Genomic DNA, 20,016 nt, shown 5'->3' with positions numbered 1-20,016 from the left:
GATTTGAAAAAGAAAGTCTATATGAAACCATCCTCGGATATCCTTGTCCTTTTAGTAAAGTCTGTCTCCTTCATAAGGCACTTTGTGGTCTTAAACAAGCTACTCGTGAATGGTTTGACAAGTTCAGCACCACTATATGCAATCTCAGTTTCACTTACAACACTCATGAGAATGCTCTCTTTATTCGTAAAAGTGAATGTGGGATTGTTCTTCTATTTTTGTATGTTGATGACGTGATCATTACTAGAGACGATATTGATGGTATCTCTTATCTTAAAGCATCCATTCACCATGCTCTTGATATGAAAGATCTTAGTTCTCTCAGTAATTTTCTTGGCCTTGAAGTCATTTTCTCATATGATGGCATCTATCTCTCTCAAGCTAAGTATGCTTCTGATTTTCTTGCTCGAGTCGGTGTTACAGATAGTCGCATTGAGTCTACTCCTCTTGAGCCTAATGTTTTGTGATAATCCTAGTCTTTATCGACAGTTAGTTGGAGGTCTTGTCTAATTGACTGTCACACGACTAGACATCGTCTATCCAGTTCATGTTCTTAGTCAGTTCTTGTCAGTTTCTCATACTACTCGCTATGCTTCAGTTCTTCGCTACATCAAAGGTACTCTGTTTCATGGTCTTCACATTTTTCCCACTCATCTTTAACCCTTCAGGCGTACTCAGATGCTAATTAGGCTAATGATCCCACTGATCTTCGTTCTACTACTGGTTATTTTTTGTTTCTTGATGACTCTCTTATTTCCTGGCAAACCAAAAAACAATGTTCACTACTCAATCAAGCACTAAAGCTGAATACCGTGCTCTCGCTGATACCACTACTGAGGTTTTCTCGATTCGTTAGCTTTTCAAATACTTAGGTGCCCTTTAGTCGTCCCCAACTGATGTTTATTATGACAACTGTAGTGCTATTCAAATTGGTCATAATGATATTTTTCATGAACGCACCAAATATATTGAGATTGATTGTCATTTTGTCCGAAAACATCTCCTTATTGATGTTATTCATTTCGTAGCTATTGGGACTTTGGATCAAACTACTGATATCTTCATGAATGCTCATCATCCTACTCGTTTTTGGACTCTAGTGTCCAAACTCAAGATGGTATCTTTAACTTTCACTTGAGTTTGAGGGGGAATGTTAGAGTATAATTATGATTAATTAGTATCAATTATAATTATTTAGCATATCTGTATATTTATTATAGAATATTACGCTTTTATCGCTTTGATTCTTCTAGCATTTAAATATAGTCTTGTATATTGTATCATTCTTTAACTTATTGAATAATACACAACCCTTTCTTCAAATCACTCTCTTGTTTCTAACATCATCATTGCAAAAATAATGTCGCCTCACTCAAATAAAATTAAGTTGATTCTTTTCACTTTTTACTTCAGCTTCTTAATTGCGGAACATCAAATCCTTTAAAATACAAACAATATAAAAATAAAAAAATACATATAACCAACAAATAAAAATACATGTATCCAATTAGAGTAAATATAAGAAAAAATACTTACACCAACAATTTTAATAAGCTGAGTTCCTATTGCAGAAGATGTCGCTAGAGAAATCATACTTGGAGTTTGAGAAGCACTTTCTACAATTGTAGAGGAATTGTGGGTATAAACCTCAAAGAGCTTGTATAACTTACTCTTCACATGCTCCATCTTGTCTTTAGCACTAATAGGATCAATCTCATTATAGCAATGAGCTAAAGTGTTGAGTTTAAATTTAGGATCAAGAACTGTTCCAAATGTAAGAACACTATATTCATCCCAATATTTCTTGAACTAGATCATCATTTATTCTCTCATGGTCCTTATAAGCACTTTATCATTCTTTAGATTATTCATCAAAACAAGCTGAATTTGTCAAACTTGTAAAAAATATATGTTGGATATTGGGTAAGAAGTTCCAGACATTCAAGTTAGTAGTTTCGTAAAATGGTAACAAGAAATCACATATCTTTTCAGTTCTTTTTCACTCATCTGATGAAGGACAAATATTCCTAAATCCAGCTTCTTTCACTTTATACATTTCAAAAGCTTTCTTATATGAGCATAGCAACGAATATGAAAGAATTCATTACCACATAACAATGAATGATGCACAAGTACTTTTCAAGTGATCAATACAAGTATCAATAGAAGAAGCATTATCCAAAGTAATGAAAAAATCTTAGTCAATTTTTACTCATTCAAAAGCATAAAAATTTTAGAAAACAACTCAAATCACGTGTGAGGAGGAGGCATGTGACAAAAATTGAGAATTTTACTTTGTATTTTCTAATTCTCATCAACAAAATGTGCAGCCAAATTATAAACCCCTCATTGTTCATGGATGTCCAAAGATCAAAGTTAAGCAAATCCTATTTGGAATGGAAACTAAAATTTTTTTAAGCTCGCACATTCTCTCTTGTAAGCTTTCACTATGTCAACCTTAACTGTATTCCTAGGAGGAAATTTTAAAGTTGGACTTATACATTTCACCCAATTTCTAAACGTCCTATCATCAATCATATTGAATAGCTTGTCCCCAGCAACTACATAAGAAACAAATATATCTCTAGAAACTCCTGAATCAATCTTAAGTGAACCCATTTTATTTTGCATTTTTGCTATAGTTTGACCAATATCTTCATGCTTAATTTGAGTATAGCTATCAAGATGTCGTTTTAGAGAAGATGTGCTTTATCGCTTACCACTAGCTTTAAACACCTTCTTGCATCGTTTACACTCAGAACATTCTACTCCATCCTTATCTGGACCGATTTTTTTGAAGAAGTTTCATACATCAGATGTTGCTAGTCTGATCCTTTTCGAACTAGGTGCATCAACCTCGACCTAAGACTCAAAACCAACTCCAGCAGCAGCAATGTTACTCACAGTTTTAGAATTCATTTTTTCCGAAATAACTACAAATGTTAAAACAAATATTATACAATCTGACTTAGTCAAACCATAATCAAGCAAAACAAAACACCGCAAACAAAAAAATTTGCATCAGATTTTAGATTTGTCAAAATAGTAAAATTCAATCAAAGCAAACAAACCAAACTTATCTAAATCTCTTATCTGATACAAACCTAAACTTATGCTAATGTTTAATTTAGTCATGCACATTATTTTGTAAATATAAGTGAGATAGAAAAGGATAAAAAATTCAAAACATTAAGAAAACCAACCAACATTCCAGATTAACAATGGCGACGACCAAGACCGAAGAGGCGAGGAGAAGCAGCTTTGGCCAGACGGCAGACCCAGAGATAACAGAGGAGCAGCGCCGATGGCCAAGAGCCCAAAACCGACGAGCAGCAGCGACGATGGCTAGACGAAGTAGTGGCAGTGGCAAATACCCAGGAGGACAGATCAAGGTACAGTGGCGAGTCAGCAAGACAACTATGATAGGAGTAGCCGAGGACGAGGAGCGGTGGGACGGTGGTGCCAGACTGCCAGGTGCGAGACTGCGAACTCAGAGCCTGACGATGAGATGGCAGCGAGACGGCGTGACTCGTGAGCGTGAATGTGAGTGGACAGCAACGGGCCAACAGTGTCGGTGATAGCTACGACAACGGTGCCGAATAGGGACGCCAAATGCAGTAGGGTTGGGAGCGGCTAAGACCTAGGGCCTGTGGCTGTGTGTGGATAGTGTGGTCACTAGTGGTATACTGCATTGGTGTGAGTGTGTTGTGTTATGTCCGAGTTTCAGAGAGTGAGCGGAATTAGGGTAGAGTTTCTTTTGGGTCGGGTTGTGCTTTTGTTTTTTTCAAGAATTTGAAAAAGAAAACGCCCCTGACAAAAAAAATGTTGGGCTCGCCGAAGAAACCCGCTCTACCTGCCGAAACCCACCAAAGTCCATGGTTTAGGCAATGCGGGTTAGACGAGCTTTTTAGGTATGGTGATTTCAAATTTTTAGTTTAACTCGCTTTTTTGGTAAGTTATACGGGTTGGACCGGCGAATTTTAACATGCTTATTATCTTTGCTGCCTATTTTGTTATTCTGATAATAATATATTAGAAAATAGAGCAAGTAGAAAAAAAAAGAAAGAGATAAAAGAAGAGAAAGAGTGAAAAAAAAGTTTCTAGTTTTGAAAAAAATTTATTTTAATTATAATAAAAAAATAATATGTGACATATTTTAATTATAAAATTAATAATATATAAAAAAAATAATTAAGCATGCATCATGATCCTTGCCAGCTACACCAATTCTCTACTTAAAGAGGAGGAAGAAATAAGGCAAATCATGTGGACTGTGGAACACTTCCACACAAACATTTTATATTTTTTCTTAAAAAAAATTAACAAACAAAAAGTGGACAAAATCATTGGTTGGCTTGTCCTATAGGTCCAAATACTAAGACGAAGAGGGGAGAGCTTTTCCTTTGTCATCACTCATCACTCGTCAGTCCCACATATCTCATTTATGAGTGTTTTGGTTTGTTGATTTGGTGCTGCCAATTCACAATCACTCCCTTTCAGTCCTAAATAATTATTTATTTAAATAAACTACTATGTTAAAAAGATAATATTTAGTTTTGTACTATTTTGTCTGAATATATAATTATTTGGGACCAAAAGATAATAATTAAAGAAAAAACTTGTAGATGATCATGCTCACTATTGTATGCAAAAAAAATATACTCTTTCTGTTTTTTAGATTAGTACCAACTTGTGACTTTTCATTTGGACTTGAGAAATTTTTTTTTAAAAGATATTAGAGTTATAAAGATTATAAAATTATCTTTGAAAAATAGGAGTCTTACTAAAAAGAAAAATAGTAATATTACATTAATTTGTTAAGTAAATACCTATTTGTAAAAGAATAAAATTTCAGAAATTAGACATTTATTCGAAATCGGAATGATTCCTTTAATTGGTGATACAACATTGTAGTCGATCAAGTAATTCAAGATGACAAAGAAGCACAACGAAAGGAGGTTATAAACTTATATATAGTGTGTGCATTATTGTAGATGAGAGGTTTGATTTGATCTATAAAGTTTGCACACTTTTGTAAAATTGTCGTGTTTATATGTCGAATATATATTAGATATGATATTTGTTCAACATACATATTTTCTATGTCTAATTATGTTTTAATAAAAAAAATTAAATATATTTAAATATTATTATTTGTCAATGTATTTAATTTTATTTTTAATATATATTTTTAAAATAAATTTAAAAATAATATATGTTATTATTTATCAAAAAATATTTTAAAATTTTTATATCATTAAAAATAATTAAAAATTAATTTATATTATAAATTATTCAAAAAATAATTTATATTTTATAATATATTTTTATGTCTTATCAAAATTTAAAATTGGTAAGTCACCAAAAAAAAAAATTAAAATTGGTAGGTTGATATAAGTTCCATGTCCATGTTAGTCTCTGTGCATTATAGGGTCTGATGCATGAATGATGAATGTAGTAAAAAGGTGCAACAATCAAATCCAATGAGCTCATGCTCATCAGTGGAAAGAATAAAAAATTAAAAATAAACAAAAGATACAGCCTTTAGTGTTGTTGGAATATGACACATTGACTAACTGCCCCACTATCAGACAAGGATGTGGGGGTATAGCTCTGTGGGTCCATGCTGGGAAACCAAAATTTTGCTTCCAGACTTCTACAATTTAAAATTAAGAAAGAAAAAAAACTTAAATTAGAGGTATAATTAACTCATCCGAACTGTTAAACAAGTATCGGTTTAAATCTTATCTTATATATATTAGTTTATTGGTTAATAATATAAAAAAAATTACTTATTTGCAAACAAATATGTTGTACCTAACTTGTTTATCAAATGTGAAGGAAACTAATATATATGAAAACCAAATAATTAATTTGGAAGGAATTTCGTCCTCTCTTGGTTTGTAGGAGAGTTAATCCAAAATTTGTTTGAAACATTGGGATTTTTTAGTGCATTTTCATTAAACTACTTATTTTAAAAATTTAAAATAATTCTTAAAAATACATAAATAATTATATCTTTTAACACGTATATATTAACATGCACAGTAATTACATTTAGCAATTTAGTTTGTCATTCTCTAAACGTGACGGGACAAATAACCAAGGAACCTTGGGAGTTTATTCTCGAAACCAAATTTTCCATTCTCAGCTACCATAGTGGATCATGCCCAACTTCCTTTCTCAGTCTTACGAAACGTGGAATCCAACACCTAGATCTAATTTTTTAGCCCCTTAAGTTATAATTCACAATTGACTTGAATATGATGAATACACCTGAGGAACTTGACTATAATAGCAGGGAAGTTGTGTAGCTAATTAATGATAAATGCTTGTTCGACGTTGATATCATGGTACCAATAAACTCTAAACCCTATACCGTAACTTTAATAAATAATAACACCCACCCGCTCTAGTACTCAGTTTTTGGTAAATGAGGCCCAACTTTGATATTTAAATATATAAGCCATTTATTTTCACCTTTAAGTTTTCTTAGGTTTAGTTTGATAAAATTTTTATTTTTTAAAAATAATTTATAAAAATTAATTTTTAAAAGAGTTTTTTAAAAATGATAGCATTTATGTTTGTTAAATCAAATTAAAAATAGTTTTTAATAAACACAAACAATAATTACATTTGGTAAAATAATTTTTAAAATTTAAAAATACTATGATAGACATAAATGCAAGTATTAAACTTAAAAATTAGTTAACATACGAGATTATATTAGATTTTTAAATTTTAAAAAGCACAAGACAAATTTAAAAAACTCTATCTTAGGTACTTTTAAAAGTATTCCTATCTTTTAAAAGTTGTAAGTACAAGTACATGGTCTTTTTGATTTACTAAACACAAAATGAGAAACTTGAGTTTTTAAAAAACATAAACATCTCTTCCAAAAGTTTTACCAAACCAAGCTTTAGTTGTGTAATTGATACTCACTTTTCTATGTTCAAAATGACAATACTAGTAGCCATAATAATGATTGCATAAAATGATAACCCACTACAGAATAACTGAGTGCTACACAAGTGTGTATGTGTTTTTCTTGGTCCTTTTTCAATTCTTAGATTTTCGAACGTGCAAATAGCATGATGTTATATTCGCCATTTTGAGCAATATGTGTGTCATTGAGTTTGAGAAAGGTGAGTTCTACAACTACTAGTGGAGGGGTCCCATTGACCAACCCTGAGTAAATTATTTGAACGTCGCATTAGGAAGCATTGAAACAATGATTGAATAATTTGCAGATTTTAGAGCATGTACAACCGTTGGGGGAGATGAAGTGCTTAAGCTATAGGAGGAATATCCAAGTTCATCAAGGAACTCGCTACTAGTGCTTTCTTGGGTCAGGCCAGTGTCAAGGGGAATAATGCAAACCGTTTATATTGCTTCATTCACTGGTAATTGACACCAATATTAGGTTTGGTGAATTTGTTCAAGTTCCATTTGTAGCACTTTCTAGTGTCTCCTCCCTTGGCATCAGTACTACAAGTGGGTCATTTTTATCTCTTTCCCACCACTATGCGTACTGTGTCCCCTCCAACTTCCCTAAGATTTTTTTTTTGTTTTTTACGATATTTTTTAACCTGACAAATTAAAAATTAATTTACTGCAAATTTAAACTTCATTTAAGGATCTACCATTAGCCAAAGAATTACTGCATATACAAAACATAATTTGAAGCCCCGAAACTTGCTTAAACGGATGAGTAAGCTAACTACTCGACAACCCAAATTGATTAACTTCCCTAATATATTTTTTTTTTGGTATTAACTTCCATGCAACTTCAAATTATTTGGTGAAAAATATGAGATCAAAGTTGATTCTTTTCATCGGTTCAAGAGGAACTCCCTTGACGCACTTATATTTTTCTAGAACACATCTCATGGGGCATTGATTTGTCCACAAATGGAGCCAACATTGAGACCATAGCGAGACACTAATGGAAATGGAGCCAACATTGAGAATCTATGATTAGACGCCCATGATATTCTTAAGGTTTTTTCGGGAGGTATATACCTCTAAATATCTGTGTTCATTTAGATGTGGTCTGTAAACTAATCTAGTATAAATTAAATGCCAATTTCTAAATTTTAGCATCTCTTTGGTTTCTATTTCCATTTTCAATTTTTCTGTTTTGAAAATTTTAAAAAAATAAAAAAATAAAAACAATAAATTTGAATATGTTAAATTTGACCAATTATACCCTGATTGATTATATAACCTATTTTTTCAGTCCTATTTAATACTCTTCTAATAATACTACTATCAATGCTAAATACAATTTGTAATTTTTTTTAACTTAAATATTTTTCAATCATTTTCTTAATCTATATGCGCACATAAACTAAAAATGATTATGGGAGTAGTATTTAACATTGTCTAACAAGATTCCCACCTAAAATGTTAGAAGTTAAAACAATAATACTGTAGTAAAGATGGTGGTAGTGACAATAGATGTGGTAGTAGCAGCCATGGCGATTTGGCGAATAGCTAACAACCACAACCAACTATTGCCAATAGCGAACAGCCAACAGAAATTCATTATGTACCTTCCTGATCAACATAAAGCTAGAAAGGTGGAGGAAGCGGCAGCATGGCAAAAGCAGATGCAGTGGGAGAAGGAAGGGGAGAGGGAGGGGGGAGGTGAAGGAGCCTGAGGTAGGGGGAGGAGAAGCATCAGGGAGGAATGAGAAGGAAAATGGTATGAGCAACAGAGGCGGTGTGTTGGTGAAAGGGAGGGTAGAAGTGGAATTTTAAAAATATTTAAAGACATAACTGTAACTAAAATCTGCATCTCATGTCTAATTTTCATATCTCAACATTTTGGAATACCACAAAATACATGTATTTTGTGTATTGAGTAAACTACCATTTCTACCTACGAAAGTTAAAAACGTTGACATATCTATTCATGGAAAAAGAAAATTACCATTTGTATCCATGAAATCCCCAAATTATCTTACCATTTCATAGAGATGGGTTATATTAGAAGGTAATTTGGAAATTTCAATTTTTTTTTTGGATTTGGATAGTTTTGTTAGCAAAAATTCATGTTTCATGGGTACAAATGGTAATTTCCTTTTTTTATGGATAGGTATATCAGTGTATTCAACGTGAACAAAAATAGTAATTTACTTGTGTATGTGTGTCTCAAAAATTATATGCTTCAACAAACAACCGACATGTGCTAATGTGCTATCATGTCTATATCTAGTGGACATGGACACCAAAACAAAAGAAGCCATAATTCTTCAGAATCGGTAACAAATCATTATTAAGGGGAATGCTATTTGAACCATCAATTAGTTCATCTAATATAGAATAAAATCTACATCATTACAAAAAAAGAAAATCACCTAAATCATATGGCAACAGTATGCTCCCAATATTTGGAAACATGGAAAATCAACCCACAAGTTTTATTAAAATAAAAATTGACCTTTCTCTTTTTATGCATTAACAAAAAAAAACATATTCAAGGAAAAATTAAGATACTAGCTTAAAACATTTTTAAAATTAGGAAATAAAGTCCAAAAAATCATTCTGTGCTATTAGTTCCCTGCAAATGCATCGCCAAGATAGAACTAAAGTTAATAAACACTTAACTATTGATGTTTTATGTCACTTTAACCATGAAGAACCAAACTATGAAACTAAAATTGTTGATCCTAAATCATGCATTGTTAATTTGAAATACACCAAATAAAAGCACTCTTATATCGATAAATAACAAGTTCAATGACATCTCATTAAAGATCTATTAAACCATACCCAAAAATCAAGCCTCCACAAGTATCACACTACTCACCCCAGTTATTTCATTTCTTAACGAGAGGAGCAACTGCCATCAGAACAAATCATAATTGAAACTTACATCATCCTCTTCATTTACATTTTACAAGCAATACTTTCATAGATCAACACGACACAACTGTAAATTGGCCAAATGTATAAATGTTTTGAGGGAGCAATATTACGCTTTGCACAGAAATGATAAACTCTATAACTCACCAACTCATTGATATCTTCGTATGAGAAACCTGATATTCCAAGATGTTAGTATTTATCTATTTATTACCTTGAAACAATGTCACTTCCCTCATGGATACACCTACCTTTCACCATCCATTCACAATTTTGAATCTCTCTCCCTTCTCTTTCATTTCTGCTATCATCTAAGGTTTCCTCATGCCACATGTAAAGTCTGAATTGACTCCTAAAGATAATCCACGTATACCCCCTCTCCCTTTTGCAAAATGATACAGGGCATTAACTTGGAAAATTTAAAATAATAACAAAAAAATGGCGGAATCCTTGATAAAATAATCCTATTCACCTTAATTATTTCAATTATCATAAAAGTGCCAAAACAAAGATGAGTTGGTGCCGGACCAAACATTTAAAAAGCAAAAGCATTAAACATCCAAATAAACTTTTTTAACTAGTTTGATACTACACGACAAACATGTAAATGTCGATCTGAAATATGATATAAACAATCAAAGTGGAGACCCATAACCCACAGCTGTAGGTCTGGATTCCAACGACATATCCATTCATTTGATGGTTTCTAAACCGACAATCAAAATAGAATTTCATTGAAACTAGTGTTACATGATTCCTATTTCCTTCATGGGTTGGAGGAATAATTAACAGACAGGCATTGACAAAGTCATCAGATGGAACTGCAGAAGTCAAAACCGGAAATAGACATGAAACTACCATTAAGCTGGACGTACTTAAGGAATTTTACAACTTTTTCAACAGGAGCACACATCTACAGTAATAGTCCATACCTGGATATGGAGGCAAAATGTACAAGTACTCCAGCTCCTTTCTCCAACGAATAATCATAAGGAGGAACCAATTTCTTGCATGTTGAAATACGATCTTCTCATTTCACTATTTGCGGCAACTGCAGTAACCACTTTGTTTGCACAATTGTCAAGCAGCATTATGCTAAGTACCTGAACAAATTTGCATTATCTTTGTCTCTTTCCAAGTAGTCTCGAGATATCAAATCTTCAATCCGCTTTTTAATCGCCTTGACATCAGGCTGTGCAATTACACCATTTAATATTAAGAATTCAGGATTTTAATAGATAGCAGACTATGTTAGGAAAGGGTGAAAGGCTAACCTTAAACATGCGACCTAACTGCTCGACACATTCCATAACTAACTGTTGGTAGTTCAGAACTTTCCGACTCTTCATAATACGCACAATTGAGGCATCAATAGCATATCTTCTGTCCTTGTCAACATCCTCAATTACTTTTTTCTTCTCATCCACAGGAGGAAGAGGAATCTGCACATCAAATGATGTATAAGTCTCATTCAAAATAGATTGATAACTAAAGTAAAAGAAATACAGAAAAGATTAGAATAATACATTTTAAACAAAACTGTACCTTAATCCTCCTCATTTTGTCCGTAAATTTTGCATTGAATTCAAAATAATCAGTAGAAGATATTGTCTTTGTGCTTGGTTCCTTATTAAGAATCTTGTACTTTGCACATGACAAGGAATGCAGCAGTCTAATAACATCATCATCCGATAAGTTTAACTGAGTCATTATCTCAGAATAACTCAGTCTATCCGAGGAATTAAATAGAAGCAATGCTGAAGCCTATTGAAAACAAAAGACCACAATACGTAAGTAGATAGACATCCATATGAGAATATGCAGAGATAAAAATGAAAAAATGAAAAAATGAAAGATGAAGTATAAAGGACAAGGAAGCATGAGGTGAGAAATATAACCTGGTATGTTGTCACAATTAGTTCCATAGTTTTTGGTTCGAATTTTCCACTTATATTGCAGGTACCCAAGGAGTAAATCCATGTAAGCTTTCTGTGCTTAGTTTTTGTTTGATAAAATTCCTTGAAAACTTCAACACACCTAACCTAGAGTAAATGTTGAGAAAAATGTTAATTATAAAGCACAATGAACTAAATCTGGGTAATCAGTATCGAGGGCTAAGCAATAAGCTCTAAGATGCTAATATTGATAAGATCTACACATACCATTTCTGCTGGAAGATTGAGGTCAAAGGACTTGTAACTTGGCCAGAAGCCAGTAGTTAGAACTGTAACTGTCAAGTCAATTCCAGGATCTGCATTTGGATTATTGCTTAGATACTCCTCAAAGCTTGTTTGGTTCTCCTTTGCCAGTGTCAAATCTGTAACCTGGTAGAAGTAACATGAAATAAGAGGTCGTTTCATCATTTTATCCATATAGATGAAGGTAGTATATCAGTTCCATTTACAAAGACTAAAAAGGGCTGACCATTCCTTCCATCTTCGACGTAAACTGACCACCACATTGTTGCTTCAATTTTGTCAAAATGCTCCTCTCATGGTCATCATTGGCACTCTTGTCAAAAAGAAGTCTTCTAGCAAGCTTCTTCCTGAAAACAATCAGGGAAGAGCATGTATCAATGTTCTCTTTCAAAATAGCTTGACATTATCAGAGGTAATTTTGATTCACAAATAGCAACAGAAAACTACTAGACACGCATCATGAAGAATCTGCTGTTCAGGGTGGACTACAGTTCTATTGCTGATCACATCACAAAGATTTAACAGTTTTTTGTAGTTAGAACATCAAATAATAATAATAATAACAAATAATAAACACCGTCAGTCATGTATTGTAATCGAAGCCCAAAGGGCAAAACCTGAGATCTGTCTGGTGACCCACTATTAACTTAGGAAACAGGGGAGACATTTCCATTATCAATTTTTTGTCCTCAAAAACTTCAAAATTGTCCAGTAAGATAAGCTGGGGGGAAAAGGGGGCATGTGGCTATGAAGGTAATATAGAACTAAAGTCAAAGACAAATTTCCATACACTTATGATTTACTTTCTCTCTCTTTCCATTTTCTTTATACCCATCATTATCTTAGTTTCCTTTGAAGTATATCTTGTCCCTTTTTAAGTTTTTCCGAAATTGAAGTGACATGCACGGAGGGGGAAAAATAGTTCAAGGATGACACTGAATTGCCTTCTTCAGACAAATATAAGGGAACAACACCCAAATGATCATCATTTGTAACCAATGCTCTTTTACCTATAGAATTCAGCAAACAAATCTTTGTCACTGATATAAGCCAGCAGCTTTACAACCTGCAAAAAAACCAAAAACTCCAATTTTAAAACCATGAACATCAACTGTACAAAAGTATGTGGTAGAGTTGCTGTTGCTGAATAGAAAAACCTTTTCAAGAGTTTCCTCGATTGCTTCATCACTTAGTTTTTCACTTCCTCCTTTCTTCAGGATGTTATCACAAAAAGTGGCAAGTAGTTCTGCACTTGAGCTTCCAGCAACACCCTTGTTGCAGAAGTTCTCAAAAGCCTCCTTAAGAGCCTATATGAACAAACCTTTTAGACAGTGCATCAATTTTACTTAACCATTTGGATAGTCGTTCCATGATCATAACCTTGTGGAAAAGAGTGTGATTCTGGAAACAGTCATTCACATAGGCCAGGTACTTGTCATGCAGCTCAATCACCTTCCGAACAAAAACCTGAAGAAAGAGGGGTCTTCAGAATTCACAAATGAAAATAATGCAGTTGAAGTGTTGAACTCTAAATTTTTTTGGAAATTACCTGCTCCTGTAAACCAATAATATCCTTCTTCTCTGCCTGCAGACATTTTTTTTAGAAGGTAAGAAATGGCAATGGCAAAATGTTAATTGCTCCAAACGTATGGCAACATTCACGACGTCATCAGTAAAAAGATTTCATGCAAAAAGAGACAAATAAAACAACACATTTTGCCAGGAAAGCAACCACAAATAATGTCCATGTTAACATGAATCTAAAACAAATGATAGTGATATAGTCAGTTTGTCACAAACGAATAGCAAAATGTGAAAGGAAAAGGTCATCGACTGCTACTGAACAATTTCTTTAACATTAGTAATTTAGCCTGGCTCAAAACATGCTATATGTCAAGTCACTTTTCAGAGTCTTATGATACAAGTCATCATATTTCCTATTAGAAAGATCAATTTAGATATCTTTCCTTTTTGTACATTCCCCTTATTGCCATGGTTAACTATTCAAAACTCATTAAAATTGTAGACCCATACATTTCTCTGAATGAATAATTTCTCAGAACCTTGATGAATATATTGAAGACAGCTCATTTTTTGTATGACATGAGATAATAAGCCTAAAAACCAAAAATAAGAAAATCCAATGAAAAACTAAGGCAAAAATACCTTTTTGTTACTAGCAGCATCTTCAGCCAGCTTCACCAATGCCATACCTTCAGCAGTAACATGCTGTGTCGTGCAATGACAAAAAGCATCTTATAAGCAAACCATCAAAAATACATTTAAGGGAGGAAAATCAAAATATAGGTATGCTGCAACCTGCTTAAATATACTGGAAACAGGATCTAAGCCTCGAGGTATTTTAGAAAAGAGCCTGAACATCCTCGACAAATCTTCAACCTGAGCAATTTAAAACATCAGAATACTGTACTGACAAGTTAAAAAACTTGTAAGCATCAGTAGGAAGAATTTAGATAGTACCTTGTCATCCCTAAGTAATGCATGACAACCAGAATGCTCTTTTTCAAGGAGTTGATTTGCATACACAGATAACAGCTCATGTTGAACTTTCTGAAGAGGAAAAAAAGAAACAAAATTCAGAAACTAGAAAAAGAGGAACCATATGAATTCACAATAATTATGAATTTCTTGAAGTTCCAGGCAGAGCTCCATTCAACACAGAAAAAAAACAAATAGCTGAAATAAATTACAAAGTCAACAAACCTCCAACAGCTTTGGCTCACTACTGGAGTGCAAGTAATGAGCAACCCTATCTTTCTCTCGTTTTAAGCATTCCTCAGCCTGAAATGAATTATACAACATCAAATAGATTACTTCAATAGAAACCACACACCAACATAATGAAACTAAAATTCTAACGTACAGTAATCAGCACAAAGAAATAGTACCTTAAGCATATAATCAGGACAAGAATCTTCTAGGATCCAATTTGAAGCCTTTCGTGAATAATAAGCAGAAGTGTCTTTCAGCATGGCTGCTTCAAAATCATTCTCATAGTGATCCATTTGACCCATTCCAATTTCAACAAATATATCTAATACATTTTTTAATAGAGCTCGATCAATCTGCTCTCCTTCTCGTTCTTGATCAATCTTTCATAGAAAAAGAGAGGTTAGTTTATTTAAATTTTTTAAATTGAAAATCTTTTATGCCAAGGAAGAAAAAACATACAAGAGAAATTACTGCATCTCTCACTTTCCCATTTAGTTCCTTGTAAACCTGGAAATAATAAAAACAAACCCCGAAATTTTCATATGATGAAGCAGCATTAAAATGAATGATGATAAAAGGAACATGATCCAGTTAGCACTGGCACTAAAAAATTAGACTGGATTATGAAATTAAAAGGAATAGCTAATGAAAGAATTTGACAGTGTCATCCTTGGTTCAGTTGCCTTATAATTTATAAGATTACCAAATCACGGAAGCAAGTCAGCCCAACTTCATTAAGCGGTGGAAGTGATCTCCGAGCAATAAAGTAACGGTCCAAATAGTGAAAGAAACGAGAAAGCCACCTAACCATAATTTTATGGTTTGCCCACCTCTTCACAAGTTCTCTCAACATAAATTCATCATGCTTCTCTCTCAAAGAAGGCAACACCTGAACCAAAAAAGTGATGTCTATTCAAATAAAATAAAATAAAAAATGATAACGGAAGAAACCTCTAAATTCATTGAAAAACAGTTTCCAATATCTAATGGTAAAATGTACTGGAAATTTAATGAGAGACATTTCAAACTTGCCTCCCAAAAAAACCCATATAAACCAACAGAGAAATATTGCTTACATAATTAATGATTTTGAAAAATAATATTAAGTGGTAACTGAAATTTACTTAATAAGAAGTTCAAATTTCTCTCTAATGCCAATCAATGTAAAAATGCATAGTTAGTGTATATATATATATATATATATTAGAACTTGAACATTGGGTGAATTTTTCGCACAACCATCAAGTCACTAATGATTCCATTTGGATCAGGCCCAGTGAGTGAGAGAGTTGAAGGTGAAAGGATATGATAGGGAACGAGTATCCCTGTTTGTTAGTTTAAAAGTTATGGATAAGAAAGAAATGTGAGGGAACAATTCAACCTTAATTCAGGCTTGCACTCTCCCATAAAGTGGGAATAATGAGGAAAATTAGGCAATTAGCCTTGCTGAAATGTGAGGGAACCATTCAACCTTAATTCAAGCTTGCACTCCCCACAAAGTGAGAATAATGAGGAAAATTAGTCTTGCTGATATTTTGAAAACTCTTTATGTAACTATTATCCCATTAAAAATCTATTCTAAGAACTTAAGAAGGGATATTTTACAATCATAGTGCTATACCTTCCCCCTTTGTTTTTTCCATGATCAATAATTGAATCACAGAAAACAACTTCAGTCCATTCCATTTCCCTTATTCTCCCGTTCTCTCTAAAACATCCATGGTGTAACAGTACAATTTCTTTTAAAATAAGTTAATAGGCAAAACTGTCTTTATCCTACTGAATAATTGAATATACTGCATGATGCTCTCAATCAACTCAGAGTCTAATCCCCCACGTCAACTAAACTATGCGTGCCCACCACCATTTCTTGAGCAAGATATCTCGGAAGATATCTCCTATTCTTTAATTACTTCCAATGTCTGATTAAGTTAGGTGCTTGGTGTTGCGTTTACTCCCTAACTGCTGTGCTGCATCCTTTCATTTCCTAGAGAGGTTGTATCCATAGGGGTGTTATGCTACACAAGGTTTTGGTATGGATAGTGGTATGTAATACACAGTATGTTACCTCGTTAAAACTTAAAATTATGGTACAATAGGGGTATACTTCTTTGGTACAATGTAATGTTAATTGTGCTAATTACAATAAGGTATAACAAAGTCAAACTTAAAAATAAATTTTCTCTTTCTTCAATGCTTTTATTCAGTGATGGTGATAATCTATATTTATTCCCCCTATTATAACATCAAAAACCCACTGAGTAATGAGCCCATCCATTTTCCTTCTCCCTCTTTCTTTCCGCCAAACAACACTAACCTTTCCCTTGCCCAAATAAGTAGAGTATCTATGCTGATGATCTGATTCGCTCCTTTGCTCAAACCTATGATTTACCATTCACATTAGGGATTAAATGTTCCAAATCATGATTTTAGTTATGGGTGGCCCCCCAAGAGTTAGAACAAGGGCAGGGGGGTGATTCAGGAATATTAGGCTTAGGTAACACCTGTTAACACACCTTTTCAAAAATGGAAAAATCTCCTTAGAACTACCTTATGTTTTAACACCAATGCAATTGATGATAAATGGTACATGTCCTAATTTTCCTGGAGTGATGAACATGATTCAAAGAACAATTACATTATCCAAAAGTATGGAACATTAGATATGATTCGACTCAAGTATTTCCAGCTAATGGGAGGTAATAATAAACAAGTAATCAGTAACGTACCAGAAAAATATTACAAATTTGTCCCAACAATTAATCTTATCACCTCCAGAAAAATAGCATTACTCACCGTCGACAGGATGTATTCTTCAAATGCTTCCTTGTACTTGTCATATAGTTGCTGGGAATAATCATGAGGAGGCTTCTGAGTGCACATATTATATATGGTCCTACAATACGATTTAAGGAAAAGCAGTTCACAGAACCAAGAACAATTTAATCAAACACATAAACCAAGTACAGGACTGAACATTTAAACCGCCAAAACATCTTCAAGATGGATACGTGTAAAGCATCATGTAGTCCTCAGAGCTGAACTGAGGCTCAGGCAACCCTTCCAGAATATTCTTCAGCTTCATTATGCCCTTCTGCATAAAGTCCCATCCTTGCTCTAGGTCAATAGTCTTGCGCTCACTCATAGACATGCTTTTAAATTAAAATCCCCAGCTTAGAAAAGAATCCAAAATCTGCATCCAAATGTTGGAAACATAAATGGATATAAATGAATAAACGAAGAAAACAAGTTCCAAATCTCAACCAACCAATTTCAGCTCCCATCACTTTATAATCACAGTAAATCTAGGTCAATTTCAAAACCCTAAACCCCCACCTCGTTCCAGAAATCTAGGTCAATTTCAAAACCATTCCCGAATTTCCCCTAATTCAGCTGAAGAAACCATGAAAGTGAAAAAAAACTCGGCATCCTACATCCCAATTTCGAAATTCGCCGGGGCCAAATCAATCCCTCATCTAAGAAACGACGTCGTACCACAAAAGACCCTCAAAATAACAATAAGATTGTAGAACATAGGAAAGCAGAGACAAATCAATTATGAATTAATTAAAAGACCAAGAAAAGAGCGAGTACCTTGAAGAGATGAGAAACCGTGCGCGTGGCTCGACGAAACGCAAACCCTAGAAATGGTAGGTGAAGAAGAAGATGAAGAGGATTTAAGGAAAATCCAGAAGAACGAGCAAGCCAAGCTCAATTCCAACAGAGCAATGACGGAAACAGGAAGGGGGGAAAGAAAGAAAGAAAGAAAGAAGCGAAAAAAGAAAAAAGAAAATAGAAAAAGGAAAAATTACAAGGGAAAAATGGAAATGATGCACCGAAACTTTTCCAAATTAAAAAAAAAATGAAATATTTATGTTTTCCAAATTAAAAATTTCCAACAAAAAAAAAAATAAACGAATCCTCGTTTGCTTAGGATTTAGGAAGGCGCATAGCGATATTACTCAAACCTTTACAGATAATTATTATGTCAGAGTTTTCTGTTAAAAATTATTAAATAATAAATCAGTTTCAATTTATTTAAAAATAAAAAAATTTATAACATATAATTCTCGAATTAATTGTTTACCCTACATAAGTGCCCTCTATAACTATTTAAAGAAAGAATCGATACAAAAATTAATTTATCTAAAAAATATTAGAAAATAAATAGCCATCAAATTTTTTTATTTAGAGTAATATTCGTAATGCCCATAAGAGTGATAACATTGTCAAATTTGTGGTTACCTGTCTCTAATTTCTATCCGATTAAAATGGATAATATGGTATTATTTTGGGAAAAAGATAAATAGGTCCTGACTTTTTAAGTTTTTGACAAATACATCCCTGACAAAATTTAAATAAAAAAAGTTACTGACTTTAACAAACGGAAGACAATTTAGTCCTTCCGTCTATTTGCCTCTCTCACATCAAACGGAACTGGCTGACGTGGCTGAAACGGTGTCCAGGTGTCCGTTACGGTGCCACGCTGGAAGGGGAATAAAGATCGAAAGACAAATAGGTCCTTACTGATGAAAACGACGTCGTTTTCATAAGGTAGCCCATTCTTAATAAAAACCCTTTAGCAACACAGAAATTACCATATACTGTCCTAACCCCTTCATCAAACCAGAGCTTTCTTCCCTCTGAAACGAAACTGAAGTGTCATCGAAGAAGGTGGAGTAGGAGAGACTTAGTTCGTATGCTGAAAAAGTTCAATCATCAATCAAGGTAAGTAAGTCCACAACGTTCATGATCATATTCGCATTAGGGTTCCATTTAGTGTATGGTGTGATGCATGCAAATGCATTCTGCTATGGTTGCTTTTTGTTTCAATCTATTTGAAAAAAGTTATTGTGTCTTCATTTGAAAGTTTCTTAGGGTTCTATGCATTGTGGGTTGATTTTGTTTTTGTTTGAAAATTACAGATGACTGATAGATATGTAATTCCTGTTTTTCACCATGGAGAAAAGTTTGTGAGGAATGGTGATGGGGGACTTGTTTATGTGAATGAAAAAGTAGAAAAATTTTCAAAGATGGACATAGATTTTATCACCTTTGGTGATTTGGTGAAGTTGTATGAGGGTTTAGGATATCCTGGCTACAAGGCAATATACTGGTTTGATAGTATAGCCAGTGATATAGAATTTGGGTTTCATCATTTAACAGAGGATAATGGGATTCGTGAATTATGTGACAATTTGATTAGGAATGAAGA

General features: G+C 33.4%; 1 protein-coding gene across 2 annotated transcripts; it reads right to left on the bottom strand.

The window, feature by feature from the left end:
• Window positions 1-10,421: 10,421 nt before the first annotated feature.
• Window positions 10,422-18,791, bottom strand: LOC112796451 (cullin-1). Of its 2 annotated transcripts, XR_011881014.1 has the most exons (21): window positions 18,396-18,791; window positions 17,813-17,994; window positions 17,598-17,697; window positions 15,505-15,690; window positions 15,261-15,308; window positions 14,978-15,181; window positions 14,793-14,870; window positions 14,550-14,639; window positions 14,388-14,468; window positions 14,235-14,297; window positions 13,618-13,653; window positions 13,449-13,535; window positions 13,226-13,375; window positions 13,079-13,134; window positions 12,295-12,415; window positions 12,033-12,194; window positions 11,769-11,912; window positions 11,416-11,634; window positions 11,145-11,312; window positions 10,803-11,062; window positions 10,422-10,691 (listed from the first exon to the last, which is right to left on the bottom strand). XR_011881014.1 is itself a non-coding variant. In XM_025838907.3 (20 exons), the coding sequence occupies exons 2-20, from the start codon at window positions 17,950-17,952 to the stop codon at window positions 10,961-10,963; spliced, it is 2,235 nt and encodes a 744-aa protein (XP_025694692.1). In that variant the 5' UTR covers window positions 17,953-17,994; window positions 18,396-18,791; the 3' UTR covers window positions 10,422-10,960. The 2 variants fall into 2 exon arrangements, 1 of the variants encoding a protein (XP_025694692.1); XM_025838907.3 differs by having other exon boundaries at window positions 10,422-11,062.
• Window positions 18,792-20,016: the final 1,225 nt, after the last annotated feature.

This window comes from Arachis hypogaea, chromosome 4, assembly GCF_003086295.3.
Source record: "Arachis hypogaea cultivar Tifrunner chromosome 4, arahy.Tifrunner.gnm2.J5K5, whole genome shotgun sequence".
Lineage (NCBI taxonomy): Eukaryota > Viridiplantae > Streptophyta > Magnoliopsida > Fabales > Fabaceae > Arachis > Arachis hypogaea.
This window is presented reverse-complemented; position numbering and strand designations above follow the sequence as displayed.

Bases quoted from the DNA above. Each gene is read 5' to 3' on its own strand.
- LOC112796451 (XM_025838907.3), bottom strand. From the start codon at position 17,952: ATGTCTATGAGTGAGCGCAAGACTATTGACCTAGAGCAAGGATGGGAC. The intron at 17,698-17,812 runs GTATCCATCTTG...ATCGTATTGTAG, and splicing joins GACTACATGATGCTTTACAC to GACCATATATAATATGTGCA. The intron at 14,640-14,792 runs GTTTGTTGACTT...TTTCCTCTTCAG, and splicing joins GTGAGCCAAAGCTGTTGGAG to AAAGTTCAACATGAGCTGTT.